The sequence below is a fragment of the Gorilla gorilla genome, chromosome 8, assembly GCF_029281585.2.
Source record: "Gorilla gorilla gorilla isolate KB3781 chromosome 8, NHGRI_mGorGor1-v2.1_pri, whole genome shotgun sequence".
NCBI classification, from domain to species: Eukaryota; Metazoa; Chordata; class Mammalia; order Primates; family Hominidae; genus Gorilla; species Gorilla gorilla.
The window spans coordinates 48,128,976-48,152,417 of NC_073232.2; the positions used below are offsets into that span (position 1 = coordinate 48,128,976).

Below are 23,442 nucleotides of genomic sequence, written 5' to 3' on the forward strand. Positions count from 1 at the left end.
TCATCTGCTTGACCAGATTCTGCAGAGAGAGAGACTGGGAGTCTGACTGGTAAGAATTTCTTATCATTCTGTTCACCTGTCAGGTCCTGTGTTCCTTTGACTGCAGCTTCTAGAGGAGCAGAGCAGTTTTGGTTATCCCACCAACAATGCCAAATCTGTAAGGTCAAAGGGATTGCTTCCTCTTTGCCCTCTGAAGTTTTGCTGAAAAATCAACCGACAAGAGGCAGATTAACAGGAGAAAAGACACACAAAATTTATTTCAATGTGCACAACACAGGGGAATAGTAGGAGAATGATTACCTCATAACCCAACGGGTACAGATGCTTATATACCCTTTTTCATAGAGGAGGGGAGATGGGGGAAATGTGTCAACTTGGGGTGTAGTAAATGATTTTTAGGGGAAATTCAGTGGGCTTGGAGAACATACAGTGGCCTGGGACAAAGTTTGTTGGGCCCGCAGAGCATGGTTTTTGACAAACGTCTGTCCAGGTGTGTTGACAGACTTCAGTCTACCTGCCTGTGATTAGAGTTACTATTAAATTGATGAAAACTCAGGGAAGGGACCAGAAGTAATTATTTTTTTCTTTGGTGAGTCTGGACATTAGGCAGATAAGGGAGTATCAGAGTAAAGCTTCTTCCAGTGTCTGCTGGTCCCCAAGGGTGTTTAATTTAAAATAATCGGCTGGGCGCAGTGGCTCATGCCTGTAATCCCAGTACTTTGGGAGGCTGAGGCAGGCAGATCATCTGAGGTCAGGAGTTCAAGACCAGCCTGACCAACATGGAGAAACCTGTCTCTACTAAAAATACAAAAAATTAGCCAGCCGTGGTGGTGCATGCCTGTAATCTAATCCCACCTACTCAGGAGGCTAAGGTAGGAGAATCGCTTGAACCTGGGAGATGGAGGTTGCAGTGAACCGAGATCGCACCATTGCACTTCAGCCTGGGCAACAAGAGCGAAACTCCGTCTCAAAATAATAATAAACATACCAGGGTACCATATTTTGGGGTGAAATTCTCTGGTCTCCTTCAGCTGCCAATCCTCAATGTGGTAGAATGGCGCTAGGCTCCTACAAAAGAGGGGAGAATGCCTCTCTTCCCAATTCTGTGCTGCACTCTCTCATATGGGCCCCAGTGAGGCAATGATTGCACCTAGAGTCACACACGATTCCTATGAAAATGATCCCTTTCAGCTTCTTCTCTACTCTCTCCCCCCTCCTTACTAGAGTCAAGGCCAGTCCTAGTGACTGCACGGGCAGTAGTTAGTCCTAGCTTTTCCAAGCACCATGTTTTCCTTTCCTGCCTGGCTCCTATGAAGAACCTCTCTGCTACACCCCACTCTCGTCAAAATTCCTTTCTACTCTCCTTGACCACAACCCCCTCTAAAGGCAGCAAGCAATCATATACATCAATTTATGCAAAGAGATTCCTAGATGCCCAAAGAGTTAATTTTCCACTGCTCTACAGACAGATTTGATTGGCTTTCAGGTAGCAGGGAGAGAACATGTCTGCCCCCTTTGGCTTCTTAGCCTTCTAGAAGATAATTTCCTTTGTTTCTTTCAGAAAACAGTTCAAGTTTTGTTTGTGGTTGCTTTCTGTCATTTCTATAGGTCATTTTGAATAAGCATGATGCCATTTACTTATGCTTTCTTGGTTTTACCTCCAAGCTTCTTTTTTGTACTCTTGCTGATTATTCTATCAATAGAATTTGTATCAGAATTAATCTTGAAGCTTCCAAGGAAATCTCAAAAGGAAGTCTGCACACATAGAGTGTTCTTGTAGGGCACGTTGTAAGCAAATATTGGAGTTTTGACTATAACCTCAACGAGTAACCTTAAAAGTTAGTAAATTAAGTGTCTTTTAAATACTAATAGGATTAAGGCTTAATAAGTATAAAGATGTTATTTTTATGGTAGGATGAAGAAATAAACTTAATTCTGCCTCAGTAATGTTTTAAAGTTTAAGGTGATTCAGTATAGCTGAGTTGATTCTAATAAAGTGAATTCTTCAATTTCTGTATGATTTTACTGCCAGAAAACTGCTCCCATGGGAAAATGGCTAGGCTATAGTATTTCTTAAGACACAAATAGTGGAGACAAATTTCATTACATTAAAATAAGGATAAGAAAACCCATAGCTAATTGATTAAAATAGTGCAAGTCCAGTGGGAGCGTGCATGGCAAGGATACAAGGAGGCCCCCACCAGCAGAAGCTGGTAGCTTTGAGATGATCTGTGGGTAGCTGCCATTCATTGTATGTGCTTCACCTCTTCTCAGCTTGCTTCCTAAACCTTTTGTCCTATTAGACTGTGATTTTCTTCACTTTAATGTTGCTCCCCTCTTTTTCAGGGTTCTCCAACCAACCCCAATTCACTCTGTTTCTGTTAATACTTTGTCTTTCAATCACAGCTCATCTTTTCCTCAATGAATTCAGACTGATTCCATAGATACCCACTTCTAACTTAGCTTTAGGATATAATTGTTCTCTTATAAACTGATTGTGTGGGCAGCCAGGTGATGCAGACTGATAAGCCAAGATACACCTGCCCTCTTAGTGGAAAATGATATTAATAGATTGATAGAAGCAATTGTGCTTCAGCTGGCTGAAAGGATAGAAGAGTCCATATCTCCCCAGATGTCGTCATTTTAACTGCTCAAGGTCTGACTCTACCCTTCATAGACTCCCCCGGGGTATTTCAGGACATCTAACTTGTCTTACGAGATACTGTTGCAGCTTGAAAACTCTGACTCTAGACCAGTGGTTGGCAAACTTTTACTGTATGGGTCCAGATAGTAAATAGTTTCAGTTTTGGGGACCATAGCGTCTCTATTGCAACTACTCTGCTGTTGTTGTAATGTGAAAGCAAACTTAGATAATATGTAAACACATGGGTGTGGCTGTGTTCCAGTAAAATTTTGTTATTTACCAAAATAGACAAGAGGCCAGATTTGGCTCCTACGATGTAAAATGGTGCCCCTTCTATGTCTTGGAAAGCCCTGGTTCTAGACTGACCATTTTCTTTTCTTTTTTTTTTTTTTTCTGAGATGAAGTCTAGCTGTGTTGCCCAGGCTGGAGTGCAGTGGCTCGATCTTGGCTCACTGCAATCTCTGCCTCCCAGTTTCAAGCGATTCTTCTGCCTCAGCCTCCTGAGTAGGTGGGACTACAGGCGTGCACCATCATGCCCAGCTAATTTTTTGTATTTTTAGTAGAGACAGGGTTTCACCATATTGATCAGGCAGGTTTTGAACTCCTGACCTCGTGATCCGTCTGCCTCAGCCTCCCAAAGTGCTGGGATTACAGGCGTGAGCCACTGCGCCTGGCCTAGACTGACCATTTTCTCATGGAGTTACTCTGCACTCCCTGGTTAAGGAAGGGTAAGAAATGGGCATTATCTCACACACAATTGAGAGCCCCCAGTGAGATAAAGTATGATGGAGTGGTTTGTGGCCAAGCCCTACGGGAGATACAGAAGGCTTACTTGGAGGAAGAGTACTAAGTAGGCAATTCAGAAAATCCCTGTTATTGTTGAGATTCTGTTAGTCTAGTGGTTTTCAACCCTGGCTGCACAATAAAATTACCTGGGGAGCTCTTAAAAGTCCTGATGCCCAGGCCTTACACAAAACCAGTTAAATCAGAATCTCTGGAAGTAGGACTAGACAATAATTTTTAAAGCTCTCAGGTGATTACCATGTCAGAACTGTTATGCTGGCCATGATATCAGCCAGTAGTGAGCATGGTTCTGCCTCTTGGCCCAAAGCTTGCCATAAAATGGTGCCCCTTCTATGCCTTTTTAACCTCATTGTAGCTGAATTTGAATACATAGATATCCACATTTCTGTATATATATATATATATATATATATATACACACACACACACACACATATATACACATATATATACACATATATATGTACAGTAGTGAAAGCTCTACAAGTTAAATAAATTAAGGCTTAATAAATGTGGTTTTTCAGATGAGTTTTTTCTTTTAGGAAACAGTTTGCATTCTCAATCTTGATTTGCAAGATACCATATTTCGTTAATTTAAACACATTTTCCCACATTGTCCACCTCACACTTTTTACCATTTCTGAAATTAGGATGCATCGTATAATGGAAATAAACATTTAATGTAGCTTTCCTTTTTGTACTTGTAGGGGATTACCAGTTTTCCCACAGCACACTTTAGTTTATCTTTCATAAGTGATCTGACCTTCCTCATAAACTCCTACCTACTGGGAATTGGAATAAATGCCTTCTGTTTAAGCCAATAAGATGGTAAACTGATGTGATTCAACAATATAAACAGTCCCTTTTGGTAAATGCTCAGTCTTTTTAGATAAAATGCTCTAAAACAGGAGATTGGGTTGAGGGTGTTGCTTATATGATTTCACGGTGGGAGATGCGGCCTTTGGACCCATGTGGTGACCTTTGGACACTTAGTGTCTGCTGAGTGGCTGGTCTGGAATGCTCTCTGGACTGTGACCTTTGAGGGAGTGATGGGTCCCATGCATGGTCATCTTGTGGGCACCTCTGTGCATTTCTTGATGTCCTTATATGCTTTGTGGGGCGTTCTTTTGTAGCTTGGCTAGGGTCTGTGGTTTCTCCAGGATGCTTTAACCCCACTTCGGCCCTTGATGGTGCTTCAGATTCGAAGTCCCAGCTACATCCTCCATCCAGTATCTGGCATTATCTATGTACCCTCAGACTCTGCTAGATCACTTGGCTCTTCACCATGGTGAACTCAGGGCAGGCCCACTGCTTTTCAACATAGCCTCATTTTGATTGTTTTTCATGGTATCTAGGATGTTCTGGGTTTCATCTAAGCCTCATGGGAATCAAGACTGATTTAAGAAAGCTAAGCTGACCTTCTCTCTACCCATTTACATTGTTATGTATTATTTAGCTTCAAGATTGTGATGGCAAGATTACACTGTAGCTACCCCTGAAGTTTTGTGCAGGGGAGCTCATAAAACAATTTTCTTTCAAAGTCTTGAAGATAAATGGAATAAAAATTCCTCTGCTTTCTGTGTTTCCCAACTAACTGTGTTAGTTGAGAGCCAATACAGCTTTTAATCTGAGTGAAGCCTAGAGAAGAGAAATAAAATGTGTCTAACCTGTTTCTGAGACCTTTCTTCCAATAGTCCACACTTCTTTTTCCTGTCTGACCAGAACTTCTTTATCATAAAACTGTGATCTAGTCTATCAGATCTAGCTTTTGCTAAATGAGAGCCAAAAGGATTTAGAAAATGATTTTCTCTTTCTGTGTTTTCTTCTACTAGTTTCATAATTTTTGGTCTTACATTTAAATCTTTAGTCCATTTGAGTTGATTTTTGAATATGGTGAGAGATAGAGGTCTCATTTTGCTCTTCTGTATATGGATATCCAGTTTTCCTAGCACCATTTATTGAAGAAACTGTCCTTTCTCCAATGAGTGTTCTTGGTGCCTTTGTCAAAAATCAGTTGGCTGTAAATGTATGGATTTGGTATTGGGTTCTCTATTCTATTCCATTGCTTTACATGTCTGTTTTTATGCCAGTGCCATGCTGTTTTGGTTAATATAGCTTTATAGTAAATTTTGAAGTCATGTAGTATGATGCCTCCAGCTTCACAATTATTTTCTTGCTTGAGAGCTTAAGAAAGTCAGCTTTGAAACTCAAAGATGATCAATGGTATCTTTGTTCTGTCTGCTGTCTTTATTCCTAGACAATAAGTCTCTTGGCTTCATCTTGGTTATGGAAGGTTCAATATTGACAAAATATCCATATTTACAGTTTTAAGAGAAGTGATTACATTGGTGGTTTGTGTTGTAGTTGATAGTATTTTAGAATTGAGAGACTATGATAATATCAAAGAAGGGACTTTGGGACATTAAAGATCAAGTGCTGGCCAATGAGATTCAAGATGGGTGACTGGTATTTAATTTTTACCCCAAACAATGAGACAAAATGACTATTGACTTAGAGAGAGTTCTGACAAATGAGGTGGATACAGCCTAATCAATCTTAAACTGAATATAAGTATTTAATTTGCTGATGAGCTATATTTAAATCATATTTTGGTTGCTATAAAATCTTCAGCCCTGCAAATCTAATCACTATCTTTGATGATCTTTTTTGCTTAATGTTTATTATCTCTCATATTCATCATGATGAGCAAGTAGCTATGTATATTTTCTCCTGGATATCGTCAATAAAATGGAGTTTTGTGTTAGAAGAGAACAAGAAAGAGTATATCTGACCATCTAAGGTAGATGTGAAAAAGGGAATCTGGCAGCAGATAGTGGGAGGGAAATGCAGATAAAACTTTTTAAGTTTATGTTGGTAAAGCAAACACAAATGACAAAATATTGGCATAGTTTGTTCAATTTATGGTTGATAGGGTTGTAAATGATTATCAAACAATTCTGGAATACGTAAGTAGGAGTCATAACCATATTCTACCATCAGTCACTGCTGGAAGTGGAATGCGGGGTTGGACGGACCAAGGGATTATGTGAACATATCTAAGCTATTACATGTGCAGTCAACTTATTTATTTTAGAGTCTTCTTTGGTATGATTGGATTTTTTACTTTTTGTTTTGCTTCCTTTAAGCAGTCAAAGGTTATTGATGGAAAAAGGTTGACTTTTTGCTTTTTCTTATTCAACATTTCTTTGAATCAGTACTGTCCTATAAACTATGGATTATTGATTTACCGGAATGACTAGTTGTTTGATTTAGGAATAAATTACAGCATGAATATAATTTCTCTTTAGTTTGCTTAATTTAATATCTTTATAGTTTTTCTTCTCATTTTTTGAAATATTTATTTGTAGAAAAGGAGACTATATGATTAACATTACATTTTTAAAACTGAATTTGTCTGAATTTTTGTTCTGTATAAAACAGGCATTTTTCCAACAAGCATATGAAAAAAAGCTCAACATCACTGATCATTAGAGAAATGCAAATCAAAACCACAATGAGATAACATTTCAAACCAGTTAGAATAGCTATTATTAAAAAGTAAAAAAAAAAAAAAAAAAAGCAGATGCTGGAGAGGTCGCAGAGAAAAAGGAATGCTTATACGCTGTTGGTGGGAATGTAAGTTAGTTCAACCATTGTGGAAAACAGTGCGGCAGCTCCTCAAAGACCTAAAAACAACTACCATTTGACCCAGTAATCCCATTACTGGATATATACCCAGAGTAATATAAATCATTCTACCATAAAGACATATGCACGTGCCTGTTCATTGCAGCACAATTCACAATAGCAAAGTCATGGAATCAACCTAAATATACATCAGTGGTAGACAGGATAAAGAAAATGTGGCATATATACACCATGGAAAACTATGCTGTCATTAAAAAAAAATGAGATCATGTCCTTTGCAGGAACATGGAAGGAGCTGGAGGCCATTATCTTTAGCAAACTAATGCAGGAACAGAAAACCAAATACCACTTGTGTGCTCACTTATAAGTAGAAGCTAAATGATGAGAACACATGGACACATAGAGGGGAACAACAGACACTGGGGCCTATAAGAGGGTGGAGGGAGAGAATCATGAAAAATATCTGTTGAGTGCTAGGCTTCATACCTGGGTGATGAAATAATCTGTACAACAACTTTTCATGACATGAGTTTACCTATTTAGCAAACCTGCACATGTACCTCTGAACTTAAAATAAAAGTTAAAAAACAACTATTAAATTTAGTTTCAAAAAACAGGCATTTCCTCTAAATAATAGTAATTTTTGAAATGACAAAATCTACATATCCTAGAATTAATATGTTAACGGTTGGGTTTCCTGAGAAATACTACACCTAATTGTTGGGGTTTCTCAAAGCTCAGTCCTGTGACTTCTTCTCCAGTTATACATCGTTTTTAAGAGATCTCATTCAATCTCTGATTAAAAAAAATTTTTTCCCCAAACGTCTTTGCAATTTTGGTAAGATCAGCAAAACTACTGACAAGTGAACAATTAAATTGAAAAAGTAACCTATACGAAACATATCTCCAACTTTTACCTCTTTCAATTCCAGAATTGTATACTAGTCTCCACTTTAAAAACTCTAAAAGGCAAATTTAACATGGCTAATGCCATGGTAATCCATCAACTCTTGATTTCCCTTCCTACTCATGTCCCTTTACTTTCCTCAACTAGTAAATATTACTTCCATTTACTCAGCTGCTCAGGCCAGATGCCAGAGTCATCGTTGATGCCATATTGCTTTCATAACCCATATTCAATCTGTCAGCAAACCTTGTTGACACTTTAGAATATACCAAAATTTTGTCATTTCTTAACTCCGCCACTGCTTCCTCAAAGAAGCCAGTGTGGTCTTCACTTGGGCTACAGCAACGGACTCCTAACTGCTTTCCCTTCTTCTATTCCTCATCCCATCCTTGCCTAGTCTGTTTTGCATAGAGCTGTCTCTAGTCTGTTTTGCCTAGAGCATTTAGAATGATGCTTTAAAATTTGGGGTCAGATCATGTTACTTTCCTGTTTCAAGCACTTCAGTAACTTCCAGTCATAAGAATAGAATTGAGAGCATTAGTGGTGATCTACAAGTCCTGCACAATTTGGTGCCTCCATACCAGCCTTCCTACTGCTCCTGGAATACAACAGTCAAGCTCTTGTTTTGGAACCTTTGCGCCTGTTTCTTCTGTTTGGGATGTTTTCCTCCAGACATTTAAATGTCTTATTCTTCTATTTCCTTGGATCCTTCTTACTTAATCAGAGTTGCTTTCCCTAATATGCAGTCTAAACTAGCCCTTCTCTTTCACTCTTTGTTTTCTTACCCTTTTTCACTTTCCTTATAGCATCTGTCAATACCTACTATTGGCCAGGTGCAGTGGCTCACGCCTGTAATCTGAGCATTTTGAGAGGCCGAGGCAGGTGGATCACTTGAGGTCAGGAGTTTGAGACCAGCCTGGCCAACATGGGTGAAACCCCATCTCTACTAAAAACACAAAAATTAGCTGGGCGTGGTGACAGGCACCTGTAATGCCAGCTACTTGGGAGGCTGAGGCACGAGAATCGCTTGAACCCAGGAGGCAGAGGTTGCAGTGAGCCAAGATAGCACCACTGCACTCTAGCCTGGGTGACGGAGTGAGGCTCTGTCTCAAAAAAAAAAAAAAAAAAAAAAGAAAAGAATACCTGCTGTTGTGTTACACATTTACTTATGTATTTGTTTGTTCTCTGTTCCCCCCCCTTCTTAGAATGAGGCTCATTGCCATATTCTGGCACAGTGTAGGTGCACCATCAATATTTGTTGAATAAATGAATGGTAAAGTCCAAACTCGTTTGTTTTTGGATGGTAAGTGGTTAAGTGAAAACTAGAAGAAACTAATTTGGTATTATTCTCAGCATGTGGTCTTTTCCTAGTTGTGTTTAGCTTCATATTTATCCAGGAGTAAGTGCACTTCTTGGATTAGGATATTTAGCTACAACTGCTTATGCGTTTGACATGTAAATCTCTTTGCTTTGTTATGCCATCTGTGTGGCACAGAGGGCTGGTGGAATTGGAGAGGGATCTACATGTGCTTTGTTACTGTCCCTCAATAGTTCGGAGTAATGGCTTATGTTAGCAGTGGTTGTTTATCTAACTAACAAACAAAACCCTAAATTATATTTTTAAAAAGGTTATGGTTATTTTACACTTTTTGTATCACTTGTGGTAAAGATTGTTATGGGTTGAATTGTGCCATTTCCAACCCCCACATTCACATATTGAAGCCCTAACCCCAGTTTCTCAGAATGTGACTGTAGTTGGAGACAGGGCCTTTGGATATAGAGGTAATTAAATTAAAATGGGGTCATTTGGGTGGGCCCTAATCCAATATGACTGGTGTCCTTATCAGAAGAGATTAGGATGTACAGGGAAAGACATCACTGTTGTGTGCATACATGTGAGGACACAGAGAGAGGACAGCCATCTGATAGCCAAGGAGCGAGGCCTCAGGAGAAACCAAACCTGTTGACACCTTGGTCTTGGACTTCTGACCTCCAGAACTGTAAGAAAATAAATTTCTGTTGTTTAACCCAGGGGTCCCCTACCCCTAGGCCTCCAGTGCCAGTACCAGTTGAGTACCCCAACTGGTGCATGTCCATGGCCTGTTAGGAACTGGGCCACACAGCAGGAGATGAGCAGTGGGTGGGTGAGCAAAAGAAACTTCATCTGTATTTACAGCCAACCCCCATCGCTTGCATTACTGCCTGAGCTCTGCCTCCTGTCAGATCAGCAGTGGCATTAGATTCTCATGGGAAAGTGAACCTTATTGTGACGTAGGTTGCCTACTCCTTATGAAAATCTAATGCCTGATGATCTGCCACTGTCTCCCATCACCCCCAGATGGGACCGTCTAGTTGTGGGAAAACAAGCTCAAGGCTCCGACTGATTCTACATTATGGTGAGTTGTATAGTTATTTCATATATATTACAATGTAATAATAATATAAAGTACACAATAAATATAATCCACTTGAATCATCCTGAAACTGAGAGGTGAAGCCAGCTGGACCTCCTGGGTCAAGTAGAGGACTTGGAGAACTTTTTTGTCTTACGAAGGGATTGTAAAATGCACCAATCAGTGCTCTGCAGCTAGCTAGTGGTTTGTAAAATGCACCAATCAGCGCTCTGTAAAATGGACCAATCAGCACTCTGTAAAATGGACCAATCAGCAGGACATGGGCGGGGACAAATAAGGGAATAAAAGCTGGCCACTCCAGCCAGCAGTGGCAACCTGGTAGGGTCCGCTTCCTCGCTGTGGAAGTGTTGTTCTTTCACGCTTCAAAATAAATCTTGCTACTGCTCACTCTTTGGGTCCATGCCATCTTTAAGAGCTGCAACACTCACTGCAAAGGTCTGTGGCTCCATTCTTGAAGTCAGCGAGACCATGAACCCACCAGAAGGAACCAACTCCAGGCACAAAAACGTCTACCCCCACTCCACCCCCGGGTCTGTGGAAAAGTTGTCTTCCATAAAATGGGTCTCTGGTACCAAAAAGGTTGGGGAACTGTGGCTTAAGCCACTCAGTCTGTGGTATTTTGTTATGGCAGCCCTAGAAAACTAACAAAAGGATTGAAAAAAATGAAAAAATCAGTAATAAAAAGGATGTGCCAGCTCTTTTTATTTGTATTTTGAAAATGAATTATGTAACGTGTCTTTTTTGGGGGGGCAAAAAAAGACTGAATATAATATACTTGATCCTAGATTACATTGAACTGATCAGACCCCAACTAAACTAGACAGGAGATATGGCAGAAAATCCCACATTAAGGACTTCCTTTTAATGAAAGCTGCTATGTGTTATCACTAAGCTTTAATTTTGCTGTAGCAACCCATTCTTTTGGTAACCTCGTATGAATCACTGAACATTGTGACTCTTGATTTAAAGGCTTCTAAAATGTATGGTTTTATTCTTTTTTTTTTTCATCCAGTCAACCACTGTTTGTTTATTTTTCACAGTACGCTGGCTCTGTGTTTTCAGGATGAGTCAAGCACGGCCCCTGTCCTTATTGAGTTCGTGGTAGAGCAGAGGAGGCAATATGTGAACAGCTAATTACAAGACAGTATAATGAGTGATACAAGAGCTACGAACAAGGAGCTGTGAGAGGAGGGAGTCACCCCAGGCTGAGGTTGCTGAACATTTCCTGTTCTGAGCCTAACAAGTAGTTTGTGGTCAGATTCCACAGATAGAAGATGAGAATGAAAATTTAGTCAGGAGTGAGATCAAAATTGCCTCAAAAGCTACGCTGAAGAGTTTGGACTTTGCTTGTAGGCAGCAGATAGCCTACAGGTAGTGCAAATATGACAGATTTGCATTTTCAAGAGATGGCTCTAGTGGGAATATAGGGCTGGTGCAGCGGCAGTGAGACCTCTCAGGAGAGGCTTCATGAAAGATTCAACGAGGGCAGAATCATTGCACACACTTTTCGTAATGATAGATTGGTGAATGGGGCAGAGAATGATGCCCCGTTTCTGTGTCATGGATGACAAGGACTTGGAGAGGAAGATGAGAGAGAGAGAGTAGCCCAGATGACCTCCAGGTTTCTGCTTCAGGTTAGAGGTGTTAGCCACTGAGGTAAAAAATACAGATGGTGGAGAGGCAGGTTGATGGGCAAAGGCTTCTCTACTTTGGGCATGCTGTGTTTTCATTTTCTATCACCTATTACATTAAATATTAACTCTTTCTTTGACTTTTATAACTTTTTATTTAAGATGCAACCTATTTCTTGGCCTTCTCACCCTATTGCCTGTGTTTACCCCACAGTTTGCTAAGTTTGGCTATCTGCTACTTTCAGACAAAATAAATTTTTGTCTCTGCCCCTTTGCACACAATTTTCTTTCCCTGACTTACATACCTCCCTTTTATCTCTTCTGGTAGAAAATTATCTGTTCTTAAAGGCTCTTCTTGGAAGTCCTACTTAATCCTTGTGAATGTTTGCAATTTTGGCAGTACTTTCTTTGTATTTATATAAGTGTAAACGGTTATCATTCTGCCTTTAATGTTGCAACTAGTTGTGTATTTCTCTTATCGCCATATTGGAGCTTATTCATATTTATTTCCTGAATGCCTAGGGTATTATTTTGAACAAAATATAAGTGTTTATTGGCTTGAAAGAAGATTGAAGTTGGATTGGGGGGGGTGTTGAATGTTATCTAGAGGCATTTTTTGGGTTCTCAACCCTTTAATCTTCCTCTGTACTTTTGTTAATTCAGTAAGGGTTGTTTTGGTAGAAGTAAAAGAATAGTTGAAATTATCAATGACTTGAAGAAGGGACACCCCCTCTCCTCCCCGAGACTGGTTTGTACCTTTTACTTTGAAAGATCACAGTTTTTAGTTATCTATAGGCAGTTTTATTTTTCTACCCTTCTAATTTCTTTCAGAACCCTGTTGAAGTTTTAGCTAATTAACATAGCTTAAATGTTTTATATTTTATTTCGTACATTAAAATTAACTCAAGGGAGCAAAAGTAGCCCTGAAGGCTCCTGTGAGCTATTGGAGGAAGGTTGAAATTCAAAGTGTTTTAGCTAATAAACAAGAAAAGAGATGGCTGTTAACAGGGCCTTTTTATACTACAATGAGAGTAGAATTAAAAAAAATCAGAACTATATTGGGAAGGAACAAGGTTATAGGATATAATTGTGTTACCCAAGTTGGCATTAAAAAAGACATTTCACGGCCAGGCGCAGTGGCTTACGCCTGTAATCCCAGCACTTCTGGAGGCTGAGGTGGGTGGATCATGAGGTCAGGAGATCGAGACCATCCTGGCTAACATGGTGAAACCCTGTCTCTACTAAAAAATACAAAAAAAATTAGCCGGGCGTGGTGGCAGGTGCCTGTAGTCCCAGCTACTTGGGAGGCTGAGGCAGGCGAATGGTGTGAACCTGGGAGGCGGAGCTTGCAGTGAACAGAGATCCTGCCACTTCACTCCAGCCTGGGCGACAGAGTGAGACTCGGTCTCAAAAAAAAAAAAAAGTCATTTTACAAAGCTAGTACCTGAGATGCTAAAGTAATTGTTGCGCTGATACAACAAATGAAAGTAAGTCACAACATATTCTACAGTGTTTATATTGTGTGCCAGTGTGGCTCTATATAATGACAGTTGATGGCTTGGTTCATTAAGCTTATCAATTTAATTTTCAGCATCTTTAGAGCATTTAGAGAAGCACACCTAAATTTGGAAAATCTATAAAAACCTTTTTTTATACTCTTTTTTTTAATATATAAATATTTTTACACACCATTGAAAATATGTCTGGTTTTGTGGAATGTTAAACTTGCAGAATTAATAGAGTGGGAATTTCTTCTTTATAAATTACTTGAAACTTTTAATTTAGCACCATTCCCATGGAAGTTCCTTCCTGTATCTACGATGAAGGTGTGTCTTTATAGCCTAGCACGGATTTACAGACTAAAGAAAGTAAGCAAACCCAAGCTCTCTAATGCTGCAAGCTTGGAGATTTTCTATATGAGAGGGACCCCTAAAGTCTGAGAAAGAGGGGAATGGGAGGGTTTTGTATCTGTGGCAAAAGGTAAAGTTAGCAAGACATGGGCTTAAACCCTACATTAGAATCATCTTTGTTGCAAGTTGTTCCTACTAAACTTCCTTACAGAAATATAACTGATTTAGTACTGAAAAAGAAAATGAGGACACAGGATTTATTTTACAGGATAACTTGAAAGCTAATTTTACTGGTTGCTGGTATTCCTTCAAGAGGTGGGAGACCTTTTCAAATAGCACCCTCCTATCCTCCCCCTTGGTGAGAATCATCTGCTATGGTGAGTCACAGTCACTGATAGGAGTAAGTTCAATCTCTTAGGTGAGTTAGGGTTAAAAAAAAATAGTTTCAGCTTTCTTTTTTTCCACAGGATTGCCAAGCCATATTTACTTTCTGAAATAAAAGGAATCATTGAAAACCTCACTTGACTTTAGTTTAATCAATATCAAATAACTGTATTGGAGTGTTTTAAAAGAAGACGTAGGTACAAACAACGTATAAAAGTGAATAACTTGCAAGTTGCAATTGCCTTTTTTGATGGAAACATGATGTTCTTATACAAAGTTCTTTTCACATTTCTTACTTCTCTGGCATTTATTATAAGGAACAAAGCATTTCTGGAACGCTCATTTTAATTTCAAAGCCCAGGCTATTCTATGGAAAACATTTGGCGCATGGAGGATCTGAACAATAGAGGAGGAATGTGCAGTGGGAAGCATCATGAATTGCAGCACTTAAAATACATTCCGAGGGAACACTTCAGACAATGATACTTACTCTTTGTTTTAAACAAAGATTTTAAACTGGTAGTTATAATTTGTCTTAATCTGGACAAATACCTTTCAACTCTCAATATATAAATTAGACTGACAAGAGTGAGATATTTGCCTTTTGGAATTTATGAAAACCCATGTAATAAATCAGGCTTATTCTTATTCTTATATAATCCATGATGAAGACACATGATCTTATTTAGCTGCTTGTAAAGCATATAGAATGAGTTTTGCTAACTGCCACATTTAGCATGGGGGGCCCCAAGAGCAAGATAAATTTAGATCTAGAGAGAATACCTTTGTTAAAGATTCCTATAACCAATTTTCTGCACCTACATGGGGAACAAACTAGAAAATATACATGAAATGCCAACAAATATTTGTGTCATATTATGCATTTTACAAAATACTTTACCTTATTTGACCTTCCCCAGTCTTGTAGGATAACAATGATTGTTTTTATTTTCTAAGAGAGGAAACAAAGGCCTGCCACAAGACATTCCACTCTGGGTAATGAACATGGAAATAAAGCAAATTAGAATGAAACAGAGGATCTATTGGGTAAGGGGAGGAGGGTAGGAGGGCAGATGAAAATGATTTTCATCCACATATTTCCCCCATAACTTCTTAAGTTTTTTTTTTAGTTCATGGTTAAAAACTGGGTCCAGATATCCAAGTAAACAAACATCGAATGCTCCATAAACAAACAACAACCAAAATCTCTAGGGGCTACTGAGCAGGAAGCATTATGTAGTTTGCTGTCAAAGATGTGATGCATGATTATCATGAGCCTCCACTGTTTCATGACATGCAGCAGCTTTGCTTTCAAGAGGAGTTTCAGGTCTTCTATTTTAAATATTAGATACAAGTTGTTTTTTTCCTTTCTCTCATTCCTCTACGATGGTGATTTTAAAGCTTTGTTCATAAAAATTTAATCCAAAACTTGTAATTGTGATCCAAGATTTAATTAAGAAATGGGTTTTTTTTTTTTTTTTTTTTTTTTTTTTGAGATAGAGTTTTGCCCTTGTTGCCCAGGCTGGAGTGCAATGGCGTGATCTCGGCTCACTGCAACCTCTGCCTCCCGGGTTCAAGCGATTCTCCTGCCTCAGCCTCCTGAGTAGCTGGGATTACAGGCATGCGCCACCATGCCCGGCTAATTTTGTATTTTTAGTAGAGAGGGGGTTTCTCCATGTTGGTCAGGTTGGTCTTGAACTCCCGACCTCAGGTGATCCACCCGCCTCGGCCTCCCAAAGTGCTAGGATTACGGGTATGAGCCACTGCGCCTGGCCAGAAATGGGTGTTTTTTAATAATGTAATTCAGTATGATGTTTTTGTTTCCAAATACAGAAGCTTAATTTTTATCTTCAAATAATGTTCTTATTATGAGTTTGTTCTTGTATTTGTTAAGATTCATTTCTTTCTTTTTTTCCCCAAGCTTTATTAAATTAAAATTGGTGAATAAAATTTATATATATTTATGGTGTACCCTGTGATGTTTTGATATATGTATACATTGTAAAATGATTAAATCAAGCTAATTAACACATTTCTCACTTCATATACTTGTGGTGAGGAGTTTGTTCAAGTTTATTACTCGAAGAATGCTCTAGAAGGCTGTGTATGTGTGTATTGTTTTAATTACAGAAACTTCATATAAAAAATACAGAACTTTGATAAAACAGTCAAAAATGAGAGTAGAAAATTATGTATCTCCAAAATATCAAATAATTATAAAATAAAATTTATACCACTTTTTAGCCAGCAATCTACATTAAGAGGGAGCCAAAAATAATTATAATTAAGTCAGTATTAGTCTATTTAGGCAGAGAATAGAGATAACTAATATTAGGAGAGGGAGAAACATTCTGAATCATATAGAACAGTGGTTGCCTCAGGGGACAAAGTCCAAATCCTTACTATGACCTACTTTCTTGCCCTTTATAACCTTTCAGATCTGTCTTCTACCCTTTCCCCTAACTCATTTGGCCTCTCAAACAGGTCTCACTCAAAGTCCCCTATCAAGAGGACTTTCCTGACCACCCCGATCCCCACTCTCTCTCACTCTATTCCCTCCGCCAACTTTATTTTTCCTCAAAACATTTACTGAACCTTACATTTTTAAATTTGTTTATATGTTTATTGTATGCTGCCGATATTAAGAATGTAAACTCCATGAAAGCATGAAATGCATTTCTTTTCCATCATCCAGAACAATGTAAAAAATAGGTGTTCAGTAAATATTTAACATAGAAATGATTTGATGACTGGGGTAGTTGAAGAGAGGACATTTTAAGGGCTATATTTTGAAATTCAATCACTAAGACTCTCACTTCCTTCCTATTTTTAGTTGGGAACTCCACGGTGGCTGCTGTTGCTGTTCTTGGTGCCATGACTTGACTTTTGTAGGTGTACCGACAGCACTGGAAATGAGTCATGTTACTATGAAATACAGTTGACCTTTGAACAACACTGGTTTGAACTATGCAGGTTCACTTTTAATCGGATTTTTTTTCAATAAAAGTTACATCAAGTGTGCCTGCCTCTCCTGCCTTCCCTTCCACCTCCTCCATCTCTTCTGCCTCTTACACCCCCAAGGCAGCAAGACCAACTCTCCTCTTCTTCATCTTCCTCAGGAATATGAATATGATGAGGATGAAGACCTTTATGATGATCCACTTCTACTTGTTGATTTATTTAATTATGTTTTCTCTGCCTTATGATTTTCTTAATAACAAATAACACTATCGTCTCTGTAGCTCATCTTATTGTAGGAATATAGTTATATAGTACATACAGATACAAAATCTGTGTTAATTGACTATTTATGTTATCAGGCTTCTGGTCAACAGTGGGCTATTCGTAGTTATGTTTTTGAGGAGTTGAAAGTTATACTCAGATTTTCAACTGCACGGTGGGTTTGTGCCCCTAGCCCTTGAGTTGCTCAAGGGTCAACTGTACTGTCTTTTGTTCTGGTCTGTAATATCCCAGGACTGTGTTCTCCTTACAATTTGTCAATTTAGTACTCTGTATTTTTCCAATTTTAGGTTACCACACTTGTAAACTGTCCCCAGAACCCTTCCAGCAGGAAAAAAGGACGTTCGAAAAGAGCCAGTGTCCTTCTAGCTTCTGTGGAGGAAGCAACTTGGAATTTATTAGACAAGGGAGAGAAGATTGCCCAGGAAGCTACAGTTTTAAAGGATGAGCTTACGGCTTCACTTGAGGAAGTTCGCAAAGAAAGTGAGTATTCCAGTCCTGGTCAGGAGCAAACTGCATATCTTTAGGGTGTTAGTCACCCAAATTAGATTTGTGAGTGTTTTGTTTTTGTTGGCTCCAGTTTTTTAGTCTTTTGCAGAGCTGTGAGGAGCTAGCTGTGGGAGGCAGAGTGGCTCATTAGACAGCTCCAAGGCTCAGTCCCACTCCAGGCTCTTCTTTTTAGTTGCTCGGTCCCCCCAGGCAATTCCTCTTCCTCCCCCGCCTTGCCATAGCTTTTCCATAATAAACAAAGAGAAGAGTACCCTTTTTTGGTCTTAGAATATAGTGAGAAATGACTAATGAAGCTGAAGATTTATTTGTCTATACATAAATAAATTATGAAGTTCCTTGAAAACAGCTGGGAAATAGAAGTTTCAGACCTGACCATCTCAGAAGTACATTTTTAACCTTGCAAATTTCTGGAGGTTTAGACTTCCTAAACTTTTTAAAAAATGCTTTGCATAAACTATGAATGAGCCAAGTTGCTGCTTTGTTAATATTACATAATAAAAGCATATATTTCATCTTTTTGAGATCTTTACTTATGATAATACAGCAATTTTCTAATGAATATAGGTCTCAACTGTAGGATAGTTTTAAAGTAATTGCTGAATATTCTTTGGTTAGTGGAATGATTTCGTATATATCAGCTTTCTGCAAGTATCTATTTTGGGAGGAAAAGGAAAGTTAAATTTTCTTGTTCAGCTTTGTAAAAGAGACTTGGGATTTTTAAATATTTTTCTCCCTCAACCCCCCAACGTAACTTTAAGAAAATCAGGAAGCCTTTGCTAATTAAATAATTAAAATGAATATACTAGTAACAATAAGCTTTATGTCACATGTATGATACAGGGGATTTAAAAAAAATTTTTGGCCGAGTGCGGTGGCCCACGCCTGTAATCCCAGCACTTTGGGAGGCCAAGGCAGGTGGATTGCCTGAGGTCAGGAGTTCAAGACCAGCCTGGCCAACATGGTGAAACCCCATCTCTACTAAAAACACAAAAATTAGCTGGGTGTGGTGGCAGGCGCCTGTAAACTTGGGAGGCTGAAGCAGGAGAATCGCTTGAACCTGGGAGGTTGCAGTGAGCCGAGATCACACCATTGTATTCCAGCCTGGGGGACAAGAGCGAGACTTCGTCTAAAAAAAAAAATTTTTATATTTATGTGAATTTATTTTTAAAATAAATTTTATTGTGTATATTTAAGGTATACAACATGATGTTATGAAATACATATAAATAGTAAAATGGTTGCTATAATAAAGTAAATTGACATATTCATAATCTCACAGTTACCCATTTTTTTGTGTGTATAGCAAGAGCATCTAAATCTACTCATTTAGTAAAAATTCTGAATACAGCATTATTAACTATAGTCTTCATGTTGTGTACTAGATTTCTAGAGCTCATTCTTCATAACCGCAACTTTGTATCCTTTGATTTGCACTGGCCCATTTCCTCACTCCTGCCCCCAGCCCCTGGTAGATACTGTTTCATTCTCTGTCTCTGTATGACTTTCTTAAACAAAGATTCTACATATAAGTGAGATCCTGCAATAGTTTTCTTTCTATGTCTAGCTTATTCCACTTAGCATGATGTTCTCCACTTTCATCCATGTTGTGGCAAATGGCAGGATCTCCTTTTTTCCTTTGTATATATAGACCAATTTCTTTATCGATTCATCTGTTGATGGATGCTTAGGTTGTTTTCATATCTTGACTATTGTGAATAATGATACAGTGAATATGGGAGTGCAGACATCTTTATGAAGTGGTGATTTCCTTTACTTCAGTGTTATACCCAGAAGAGGGATTGCTGGCTCTTAATGGTAGTTCTATTTCTAATTTCTTTAGGAACCTCCATACTGTTTTCCAAAATGGCTACACTTTGTTATGTATGTTATATACAATTTATATTTTATAGGTATTCTTCAGACAATAAATAGAAAACATAATGTGCAAAATAATTTGAAATATATTTGTTGTTTTTCCCTGCTCCCTACCAACTGAGACCCTCCCTTTGTCCTTGTTCTTGATCATCATCTTAGTCACCAAGCCAGTTTAGACTCTTCCTTTCATTCCACCCTCTCTTCCAATTAATGTCTAAGTTCAATGAACTTTTAAAAACTTTTCTAAAGCTTTTATTTTAGGTTCAGGGTACATATGCAGGTTTGTCATATTGGCGTCATGGGGGTTTGGTGTACATATTCTTTTATCAGTCAGGTTCAATGAATTTTTTCTCCTTGTTGTCTCTCAGATCTGTTCCTTCTACTCTATTCCTAACATTGCTTCATGAATTCAGGATTATTGCATTAGCCTTCCTCCATAGTAAAATCAAATAGATCTTTTAAAAATGAAAATATGCTCATTTTACTTCTCTGCTTAAAATCATTTTTAGTAGCTGTTGGAGGATCAGGGGGACTATCTTTTTCAATAAAGTTCAAACTTTTAAACCTACCTCTCAAAGCATTTCATGATTTGGCTTCTACCATTATCTTGCACCTCTTTCCTGTGATGCTCCTCCCTCATATGTTCCTCCAAACAGGAACTCGCAGTTTCTTGAATGTTCCGTGTTGCTTTATGCCTCTGTGCATGTGTTATCAGCTACAGTCATACCTTACTTAACAATGGGGACATGTTCTGAGAAGTGCATCCATATGCCATTTTGTCATTGTGTGAACATCATAGAGTGTACTTACACAAACTTAGATGGCATAGTCTACAACACAACTAGGCATCCTAGGCTACAAACTTGTACAGCATGTTACTATACTGAATGCTGCTGGCAATTATTAATATAACATAGCGGTAAGTATTTGTATATCTAAACATAGAAAAGGCACAGTAAAAATATGATATAAAAATTAAAAAATAGTACACCTATGTAGGGCACATACCATGAATGGAACTTGCAAGACTGGAAGTTGCTCTCAGTGAGTCAGGGAATCGTGAATGCCTAGGACATTACTGTATATCACTGTAGACTTTATAAATACTGTACACTTAGGCTACCCTAAATTTATTTAAAAATATTTTTCCTTCTTCAATAATAAGTTAACCATAGCTTACTGCAACTTTTTACCTTTATAAACTTAAAAAATTTTTAACTTTTTGACTCTTTTGTAGTAATACTTAGATTAAAACACATTGTACAGCTGCACAATATTTTCTTTTTTATGTCCTTATTCTATAAGTTTTTTTCTTTTTTACATTTTTAATTATTTTTTTTTACGGTTTAAAGTTTTTTTTTACTAAAATCTAAGACACAAATACACACATTAGCCTAGGCCTACACAGAATTAGGGCTATCAATATCACTGCCTTCCACTTTCATATCTTGTCCCCCTGAAAGGTCTTCAGGGGCAATAACACGCACGGGAATTTTCATCTCCTGTGATAACAATGCCTTCTTCTGGAAGTGTTACCAAAACCCACAGGCATTGCACTACAATGTTACTATGGCTATGAGGTCACTAGGCAATAGGAGTTTTTCAACTCTACTATATTCCTATGGGACCACCGTCATGTACGCATCTGTTGTTGACCAAAATGTTGTTATGCAAAACATGACCATATTCCAGTCACTTGGATTGCTTTTCTAATTCAGCCAGTTTTTGCTCATGTAGCAAAGCTGAGCCCAGGTCATCTTTTCCAGGAAGTGTTTACTGACCCCGTATGCTGATTTAGATGACTGTCTTCTGTGTCCTTACAGACTGAGCACCTCTCGTTCATGACACTAACCACCCCATACAGTAAACATTGATGTACTTGTTTAGTAAATCGTGACTGTTAGTTAATTTATTGAGCGTGGCAGGTACCAGGTGTTATTTGATTACCAATGCCTGACACATCACAGACACCTGTTAAACGTTTGTTAAATAAATTAAAAAGTTGAAGCATCCTTTTGTCACTTTATATTATAAAATTTTGTAATAGTCTTATCTTTGCTTTTACGGAAAATTAACTCTCATAATTATAGTTTCTCTGTTGATTCTTTGGTAAGGGATATGAGCCCTATCCTGACATTGTTTCTGTAGGAAAATGTGATCTATTTGACAACATAGTTTCCATAAACTGTCTGGTAATAAGTATGTACGTCATCAGTCATTCTCAGAAGGGAACAATAATTGCCATGAGATGGTATTTGCCTTTGTTTTTAAGTAAGTTAATCTTTTTAGTTCAAAAAAAGATGTTATTTTAAAGAGAAGTTCTCAAAGAGAAGTCTTGATTCTAGGATTATGCTGTACAGGGTATATCCTTCACTGTGTTCTATTATAATATGTGAAATACCTCTACATGTCATATGCTGTATACACAACAGATTCATTTGGTTAAAGATTACCAAATGCTTTACTGTGTGATTTATTTGACAAACTGCCAAAATGAGCTACTGCCAGTGACTTCAGTGTGGGAGGAAAGCAATGCAATGGCACATCGTTCTGGAATTTGGGGAACAGCCAATGATTATCCTATGGATAGTAGGGATAGTGACAGTGAAAGCACTGTTCCCAAAAGCTTGGAAGGAATTTTAAGCTCAGTGGTGGGGTTGAAGTATAAGAAGAATGGATTCTGATCCAATAAACTCTACAAAATACTTGAAACATATTTTAAGTAGTTTCGTGCTTTGAGTTTTTTTTTTTTTTAAGGTATTTGTCCAGTGGCATAAGGTGAAGGACTAATGAAGAGCAACTAATAAGGTTAAAGTATTTGGAAAAGTGAAAATATATTGAGAGTCCAGATAGCTTTATTATATATTTATTGACTTATTTTTAAGAATTTTGAGACCAATTTAGAAAACATTTCCTTCCAATAAAGACATACTATAATTTATGTAGCCTTACTACAAGATTCTGTTTTATTGCTTTCAGTGGCTTTATTTACAGACTTGAAGTGATAAATAATGTGGGCATTTTGGTTACCTAAAGAACCTGCCCATGAAAGGTGAAACAGGGGTAGTATAAGGGAGAGACGGTGAAAGGAAAGGTAGTATGTGGGTAGAAGTGTAGAGATTCAGCAGAGGTGGTTCACATTGTAAGTAATACTTATAGTTACTCATGATCTTATAGCTTACTCCTACACTACCAATACAAAGGCAAAGTATTAAATTTGACATTTTCTTTAAATAGTTTTAGAATATTCGTATAGCAGTTACCCAGGAATTAGGTAAGTGTTGTTTATAATGTCTAGATTACATGTTTTGCCTGTAGCATATATACTACCTTTATATAGTTTCTATTACCCTAAAATCTCTAGACATTGCTTCTAAGCCAGGGGTCCCCAACCCTGGGTCGTTGACCGGTACTGGTCCATGGCCTATTGGGAACCAGGCCGTACAGCAGGAGGTGAGTGGCAGGCAAGTGAGCATTACTGCCTAAGCTCCACCTCCTGACAGATCAGCTGCGGCATTAGATTCTCATAGGAGTG

The 23,442-nt window shown here is 38.2% G+C and overlaps 1 protein-coding gene across 3 annotated transcripts in view; it reads left to right on the forward strand.

Annotated features, from left to right (window-relative positions):
• Positions 1 to 23,442, forward strand: part of CTNNA3 (catenin alpha 3) — a 1,788,954-nt gene that overhangs the window by 71,066 nt on the left and 1,694,446 nt on the right. For all 3 annotated transcript variants that reach the window (XM_055353691.2, XM_055353692.2, XM_019035348.4), the window contains one exon: positions 17,813 to 18,005. In XM_055353691.2, coding sequence (XP_055209666.2) covers positions 17,813 to 18,005 — 193 coding nt within the window. The remainder of the gene's footprint in view (positions 1 to 17,812; positions 18,006 to 23,442) is intronic.